The sequence below is a fragment of the Elephantulus edwardii genome, unplaced genomic scaffold (assembly GCF_000299155.1).
Source record: "Elephantulus edwardii isolate Elephantulus edwardi_28Jun2011 unplaced genomic scaffold, EleEdw1.0 scaffold00389, whole genome shotgun sequence".
NCBI lineage: Eukaryota > Metazoa > Chordata > Mammalia > Macroscelidea > Macroscelididae > Elephantulus > Elephantulus edwardii.
The window spans coordinates 1,196,119-1,205,209 of record NW_006400139.1 but is presented as its reverse complement, the minus strand read 5'-3'; the positions used below and the strand labels follow the sequence as shown (position 1 = coordinate 1,205,209).

At 37.1% G+C, this 9,091-nt stretch overlaps 1 protein-coding gene across 1 annotated transcript in view; it reads left to right on the top strand.

Annotated features, from left to right (window-relative positions):
* LOC102850715 (olfactory receptor 5D18-like) overlaps positions 1-6,912 on the top strand; it is a 13,143-nt gene extending 6,231 nt beyond the window's left edge. The window contains exon 2 of the mRNA XM_006902323.1: positions 5,954-6,912. Within this exon, the coding sequence (XP_006902385.1) occupies positions 5,954-6,912 (959 nt within the window). The remainder of the gene's footprint in view (positions 1-5,953) is intronic.
* The last annotated feature ends 2,179 nt before the right edge of the window (positions 6,913-9,091 follow it).

Sequence of the window (9,091 nt, the reverse complement as noted above, 5' to 3'; positions counted from 1 at the left end):
ATAATATATATACACACACATACATACATACATACCTATATATATACACACATATATATGTAATATGTGTTTTTTGGATTGCTTTAGAGTCAAACGTGACTCACAGAGACCCTATGAACAAAAAGACTGAAAACTTTCTATAACTTTTGACATTTATCAAAGTTCACAGAGTTTCCAGAGCATGTTGTTTAGAAAGTGAATGTCAGTGTAAGACTTATTGTATATTTGAATGTCTTAATTATCCAACCAATAAGTAGCAGTTGTTTTAAGTGCTAAATGTGTTATGCTTTAGTGTCTACAGTCTTCACGGTTCTTCAGTCTCTATTTGATCAGCAAATAGTTCGTCTTATTAGGACTATATATAGTATGATGCTGAGTGTGTTATTTACAGTAAAACAGAAGTGCTTAGAAAAGAAACAAAAGATTAATGTTACCTATTCTTCCATATAATGGACTAAGATTTTTATTCTTCTCTGTGTGACTTCATAATTTCATGTTTTCAATAATGGGTTTGCTATCAATTGATTGTTATTGCTTGATTAATAGAGTGATGATTTTTAGATTTAAGACTATCATGTAAACTTTCCCAGGCGATTTAATAAATTAACATGAGAAACATTCTAAATTAGAAGGAAATATGTCGCTTCAAATTGCTTTTGTTTGTTGTTCACACAAAAAAAGCTCATCAAAATTCTCTGGAGCTTTATTCCCTATGGTCATGAAGTTAGGTATAAAACACATAAACTTGACAACATAATTTCCAAGTGTGCCCCACACTCAAGAGACTGTCTATATTTCCCCTAATGATTTTTGAAAATGAGAAAACGTAGTTTCCTCAGAAATTTTAGTGGCATTTATTATAGATTAATTCCTATTGCCTATTTATAATCTGAAGAATATATTTTTACTATAGGGAGCTTTTGTGGCCTGAGAAATAATTTTCAAAAATTTTAAGTCAAATCGAAGAAGTTCAGCCAATGTCTATAAAGAGTTGTTGATTACTGGTGAGTGGTTTATTTAAGTCACATCCCGTCAGAAGTTCTAAAATCAGTAATATTTGGGTCAGTATCTTGTTTTACCCAATTCATTGGATAATACGAATACAAGGTATTGAGCTGCATTTACTATATTTTTAAGAAATATGCTATTAAATTTTTTATTCCCTTTTAGGCACCTGAATGTTATATATATTTAATTAAGTTTGTTCATGTGAATGAATGGTAATAACTTGTTAAGAATTCTTTATCTGTTTTTTATGGGAGAAAAAACTAAAGTAATGCATACCACAATAATAAATATATATTAAATATATTATAGCATATCTTGAATAATCAATTTTAATTTTAATTGTCAAAGAGCATTGGAGGGATTCAATCAGAAAAGTAGAATAACACTGAGGTCTGTATTAATCAACACAGATTTTCATGCAGGAGTGTGGCCTGGAGTTTTACTTAAAAGTTAATATTTTAATTCATTGGGACAAGAGTCCATTCGGGTTAAAACTGGGACTCTGATAAAGACATTGAGTTATAAATGAATGTGCTTTTTTATAGGAAGCAATGAAAATGTTTACATAAGTGAAACAGGAGTAGCTGAAAAAGAGTTAACAGTATATGTAGTGAAATTTTGCTGTTGCTGGTGTTTTCCATTGCGTTAGCTTTGAGTCTTGGTGACCTTTGTAAAATGGAACCAAAGGTTACCCAGTCCTGCATTGTTGTCACATTGTTTGATAGACTATAATCCATTGTTATGGCGGCTAAGACGTTTGATAGACTAAAATCCATTATCATGGCTGCTAAGTCGGTGTGTCTCATGGAAGGCTTTCTTCACTTTACCAAGTGTGTTGCTTTTCCAGATAATGTGTTCATACTAAGCAAGATGAAGTCTCACCATACTTTCTTCTAAGGAGCTTTCTAACTGTGTTACTTGTATGACTAATTTATGGATTAGTCATATGGATTGACTCAGTGACTGGGGTAATGGGAGTAGGTATGTCAGAGATGAAGAGATTGGCACAGGGTAGACCAAGTTTATGGCTGTTGTATATAGGTTGTACATACATGTCTCTATGAGTTGCAGGGAACTCGATGGCACACAACAACAATAGTGCCTATGTAATAAAGTGCTTAAATAGTATATAAATCACACATACAGAGAGTGGCCATTTTCTCCTGTGGAGGCATTGATTGATTTGAACTTCCCAAAGGCTAGGTGAGCCACACAGCTCTCTACAGAGTACACCACTAGGGTATCCTAAGTGATAGATCATAGGACACTAATGAGAAGGCAGACCTATTTGATTGGACTAGACAAGACAATTGGAAGGCTAATCTGTCTAAGTGAAGCATATCATAAAATTTTGACTACAGGTGTTCTTAGAAAACATGACACTTTAAAATAGGAATACAGAATTGGGAATGACTGCTCAGAAGCACTTTTCTCTGAAAAAAACTTGGCTTTACCATTTTCTTTTTTTTTAATCTTAAAATTCAGAAATTACAGTATGGAGACACACTATGACCCTTCCCACTGTTAGAATCTGTTGAGTCATTTCATTTTATTTGCTGTTAAGATCTATATTTCTTCTTATTCCTCTTTTCCAGGGAATAGACTTTCAAACTTTTGATGTTTTTGTTGCTTTGTACCCTTGAGTTGACAACAATGCATAATAACTCTATGAAGAGCCAATGAGAGCCTTACCCTAGCCTCTGCAGTCTTCACAATCTCCTTCAAGCATAGCCCATTTTTTCGTTACCCTGTCAATCCATTCCGTCGGGGGTCTTTTAGGAGAATTTAAATTAGTAATAGTATTAGTTGCTGTTATAATGACCATCAAGTAGGTCGGGGCTATAGCTGACCTTCCAGTGGGTTTTCAGAGGCAGCAGGACAGAGGATTGCCCATCTTTCTTCTGTGGAGCAGCTGATGGATTTGAACCATGTGCTTTTGAGATTACAGTGCAGCTTCTTACCACTAGGTCACCAGAATTGCTGTTGCTGTTCATCTTTGAGCAGTAATCCACCCATAGTTGACCCTTCAGTGAGTTTTCAGGAGCAGTTAATCACACAGGAGGAGATTGCCTATTTTTCTTCCATGGAGCAGCTGGCGGATTTGAACCATGTACCTTTCAGATTACAGTGCAGCTTCTTACCACTAGGCCACCAGAATACTTAACAGTCATTTCTTGAAATATGTGCACAACCTTGCTTGCCAAAATTGAGGAGGACCTGAAGATTTGCTGCAGAGAGTCAAGCACCGTAATCTTCAGTATGAATTGAAGTTTAGCATCAAGAAGACCAAGATTCATTCCCACCACTGGTCCAACTTGCAGCACCATAATAGATGGAAAAAGATTGAGATTGTTAGCAGTTTCATCCTGCTTGGCTGCACAATCAACACTCCTGTCACCAGCAGTCAGAAAATCAAAAGACAAATCACACTTCGGATGTTGGCTATCAGGAGACTTCTCCAGAGTGCTAAAGAATATTACTCTAGATACTAAGGTGCACCTGATCTAGGCCATGGTCTTCACATGCATCAGAGATCTGGACAATGTCTAAGGATGACAGGAGAAGACTTGACCAGTCCTTGGAGAAGGACATTATGCTTGGAAGGGTAGAGGGACAGCACAGGAGAGGAAGACCTCGGAGGAAGTGAATTGACACAATAACTGGAATAATAAGGTAAGTGTGTCAAAGTCAGTGAGACTGGGTCAGGATAGGGCAGAGTTCAGAGCTACTGTACACAGGGTTGTTATGAGTCCCAGGCAATCCGATGGCATATAACAACAACACTGGGCTTAGTGGATAGAGATTGTCTTTCCAACTCAAAGAGAAATGGTTCAACTTCACTGTATGCTGTGAGAGAAAGACAATCTACTCTTACCCAATGTAAAGGTTCTGAAACCAAATGAAAGGTGAGCTATCAATAGATTCTGACTAGACAGCAATGAGTTGGCTAATTGTTTTATTGTTACTATGTTGGACAAAATGGAAGTGCTTTGTTTATGTATGCTGTGGTTGTTGTTATGTGCCATCGAGTCACTTGTGACTCACAGCATACTTAAACACTGCTCTATCCTGTGCCAATCTTATTGTCTCCTGAACACCTACCCCCATTACCCCACTGAATCAATCTATTTCATCAAGGGTCTTCCTCTCTTGCACTGTCCCTCCACCCTCCCAAGCATGACGTTCCTCTCTAAGGACTGATCCCACCTTGCAACATGTCTAAAGTATGTCAGATGAAGCTTTAGAATTCTTGCCTTCAAGGAGCATATTTTGGAAATACATTTGTAAAATTAAGCCCAGATATTTTAATGGGCAAGGAAACTAAGATTCTTAAAGGTAAAGGGAATTATTTGTTGTTGTTATGTGCCGTCAAGTCACCTGCAACTCATAATGACCCTACCAAAACGATACAATAAGTTACTTTGTGTATGATCACATCTAAATTATACCTTCCAAAATTGTGAAAATATACTCAAATAATTCTTGGAGAATTTTTAACAAATATTTAACTTTACATGGAAACTATGCTTATGCATCTCTTTCCAATCAAGTAGACTCATAGCTAGTCATCTAGGAGATGATGTTGTTGCTATTGTGTGTATTTTCTCTGATACACCTATCCCTATTACCCTACTCACTGAATAAAGCCATCTCCTCAAAGGTCTTCCTCTACTGCTCTGTTCCTCTATTCTCTCAAGCATGACATCCCTCTCCAAGGACTGATTCCACCTTGTAACATGTTCAAAGTATGTCAGGCGAAGCTTCAGACTCCAAGGAGCAGTCTGGTTTAACTCTCTTCAGGGTGAACCTGTTGATTTTATTAACAGTCCATGGTACATTCAATACCGTTCTCCAACACCACAGCTCAAAGGCATTACTCCTCCTTCTATCCTCCTTAATAATTGTCCAGCTCTGACTCATAGCAAGTGATTGCAAAGAGCATGGCCTGTATCAGGCACACCTTAGTTTCTAGAGTGACATCATTGCTTTCCGGTACTTTGAAGAGGTCTCTAATAGCAGACTTTGCCATCGTGCTACGTCTTTTAATTTCCTGCCTGCTGGTGCCAAGAGTGTTGACTGTGGAGCCAAACAAACTAAAGCTGTTAATAATCTCAACCTTTCACCACCCATCCTGATGCTGCCAATTGGCCCAGTGGTGAGAATCTTTGTCTTCTTGATATTGAGCCTCAATCCATATTGAATGCTACAATCCTTGATCTTCTGCAGCAGGCGCTTCAGGTCCTCCTCAGTTTCAGCAAGCAGGGTTGTTTCATCTGCATAACACAGATTGTTGATGAATCTCCCACCAATCCTGATTCCATCTTTAAATGGTAAATAGATAGCTATGGTGGCTTAGCGGTAAGAACGTGGGCTGCCAATGCAAATGCACATGGTTCAATCCACACCTGCTCAGTGGGAGAAAAGTGATCGTTCTCCGCCTGCACAATTTACTGCCTATGAAAACTCACTGAAGGGTCAGTTGTGACTCAGTGGTATATAATAACAACAACAATACATGATAAATGGATGTGCAAAGACTCAACACAGGCATGACATAGAGATCCTCTCTATGAAAGATGAAGGAAGGAAGGAAGAAAGGAAGGAAGGAAGGAAGGAAGGAAGGAAGGAAGGAAGGAAGGAAGGAAGGAGGAAATAGCAAGCAAAAACCAACCCAAAACAAGTATGACAATGTGGTCATTTCTTCATTTTCAATCAACCTTACACAACTTAGGGAGATCTATTGGTGTAGATGATAGTTTTTCCAAAACCATAGGTGCTTAGAATCCCCCAGCAGCTCCACAGAAAAGAGTCTCCTCTCACGAGATTCACAACCTTGTAACCCCTATTAGAACTGACTTGACAACAGTGAGTTTGTATTATATTCTACTTATACTCAATATCCCTATTTTAACAGCTGCATAGTATGAACTCTGTTTTCTTCCAGCAGGAACTATGATGTTGCAGGAGGGAAATCAAAGCACTACCATCACCTTTGTCCTCTTGGGCTTCTCCGAATACCCAGACCTCCAGGTGCCTTTCTTTCTGCTCTTTTTGACAATCTACATGGTCTCCGTTGTGGGAAATCTAGGTATGATCATGATTATCAGAATCAGTCCTAAACTCCACACTCCCATGTACTTTTTCCTCAGCCATCTCTCCTTCCTTGATTTTTGTTACTCCTCTGTACTTACACCCAAATTGTTAGAGGTCTTGGTTGTGGAAGTAGGGACTATCTCATTCATGGGTTGCATGATGCAATTCTTCTTTGGCTGCACATTTGTGATCACAGAAATGTTCATGTTAGCAGCGATGGCCTATGACCGATTTGTGGCTGTGTGTAACCCTCTGCTCTATACAGTTGCTATGCCTCGGAAGCTCTGTGCCCTCCTAGTAGCTGGATGCTACGTGTGGGGAATAGTCTGTTCCTTTGTACAGACCTGTTTCCTTATGGCTCTATCTTTCTGTGGATCTAACACCATAAATCACTTTGGTTGTGAGTATTCTGCCGTCATTGCTGCCTCCTGCTCTGACACTCGTACCAACCTGATGCTGAGTTTTGTCATTTCTACATTCAATGAGGCTAGTAGTCTTCTGATTATCCTCGCCTCCTATGTGTTTATTGTGGTCGCTATCATCAAGATGCCCTCCACTGGTGGGCTCCGTAAAGCATTCTCCACCTGTGCCTCCCATCTCACTGCCATCACCGTCTTCCACGGAATCATCCTCCTTCTCTACTGCATGCCCAGCTCTAAAAACTCTCTGCTTCTTGTGAAAGTGGCCACTGTGCTTTACACAGTTGTGATCCCAATGTTAAACCCTCTTATCTACAGCCTTAGAAATAATGATGTGAAGGAGGCACTCAGGAAGATATTCAATGCCAAACTGCTTTCTCATCCAGCGTAATTTTGTGTATAACATGCCTGTATATAGGTAACAAGACAGATGTGTGTGTTTGTGTATATAAAGACACATACAAAATCTACTTAGTGTTTTAAAAATGTACTTTATGCATTGTTTTAATAATTATAATACTTTCCTTTAAATTATGGAATTCAATTTGTTCAGAAAATTATTTAAGCATTCTGTATACATCCAAGTTGTTGCTGTTGTTGTTGTGTGCCATAGAGTCAAGCCGACTCAAGCTGACCCTCAGGTGGGTTTTCAGAGGCAGTTAATTGAACTAAAGGAGACTGTCTCTCATGGAGCAGCTGGTAGATTTGAAACTACATGCCTTTAGAATTGCAATGTAGATTCTTGTCACTAGGCTACCAGTGCTCAAAGTTGTTAACAATTACAGCTTGCTTGGTTCCATAATCTATACACTTGGAATCAGCAGTCAGGAAATCAAAAGACTAGTTGCATTAGATAAATCTGCTGTCAGAGACCTTTCCAGAGTACTTAGAAGAAATGATGTCAGTTTAGAGACTCAGGTGCACCTGATCTATGACATGGTCTTCACAATTACTTGCTATGCGTCAGAGAGCTGGACAATGTCTAATTATGAAAGAAAAGAATTGATGGCCTTGAGTTTGGTACTGGAGAAGAATCTTGAACATATTATGGACCACCAAAAAAACAAATAAGTGTGTCTCTTGGAGAGGGTGAAACCAAGTTTCTCTTTGGAGGCTAGGATTTTAAAGCTCCATCTCACATACTTTGGGCATATGGCCAGAATAGACCGATCCTTAAAGCAACATATCATGTACAGAAAGATGGAAGATGCACAGGAGAGGAAGATCTCAAGGGGATGGATTGATACAGTAACTGGGGCAATGGGATTGGTATGTAGGAATTAGTGAGACTGGCTCAGGACAGGGCGGGCTTCAGAGCTGTTTTAATCTATGTTGTACATAGAGTCTCTATGAGTCACAGGAGACCCAACAGTACATAACAACAATAACATACATCTATGGTTATTCATTTTCCGTGATAATTACTTGTGAGTTAAAGAATTAAAATTAAAACCAATGAAAAAGAAATTTCTTCTTATTTCTACTCCCTAGATGTTGCAAACTACATAATAATCTCCTGGATATGTTAATCCTCATAATTTATGGCAAAAAGGATTTTGCAGATGTATGTTTGTATGAAATTAAGAGTCATGAACTAACGATGTTATTTTGGATAATATGAATGAATCTGATATAATCACGAAAGTCTATTTGAGAGACAAAAAGGACGATCAGAGTAGCAATAGTTAAGTCATTGAAATCAAGAGTTTGGAAAAATAAAATAAAGGCCCAGAGATCAAGGAATACAGCAGCTGAAAAGAAAACGAAATAAATGATTCCCTGGAGGGTGCAAAAGGAATGTACTCCTGCTAAAACTTTATTTTAGAATTTTCACACACACATTGGTATGAGAACAAATGTGCAATAATTTAAGCCATTTGGTAATAACATGTTAAAATATCAATAGGAAAATAATACATGGAAATACTAAATAAGCTCACAGTCCATGAGAAGCAAATTCTAAGCATTAAAATTGTTAACAACTCTCCAGATCACACAAATTTGTAATTAGGTAAATAGTTTTGTTTCAGATGAAAATATATCACAATATGATTTCATTGTACATTAATATTCAGGAAAATAGAAGAAAACATGGAATACTGTTAAATGCAAAATTTTAACACTCAAACTCTTAAAACTAAGATTTTGGTTAAAGAAAAACCTAGAATCTTATAAAAAAAAACCAAAGAAACTTAATTGTTTTTAGAATTAATTTTATATAATCAAATTTTTCCAAATCAAAAGTATGTTTTCTTTTTATGTTTATTTGGGTTAATTTTAATTTTGTAGTGATAGTCTTACATGCCTTTGTAAAAACTAATTGCAAGATATTTTATATTTTTCATGTTATTTGAACTTGCCTATTTGCTTACAAGTGTATATTTTACATCTATTTTAATTATGATAATTCTACCAAGATGTCTTTAAAATGTTTTAACTTATTTATAAATTATTTTGTATTTGCAATAGCAATATAATTAGATATCTAAATTAATGTATTTTGAATCCCTTGTTTTTAATCTTTTTTCCCATTTTCTTAACTCATTTACTTTAGCATGGAATTGAGTGAG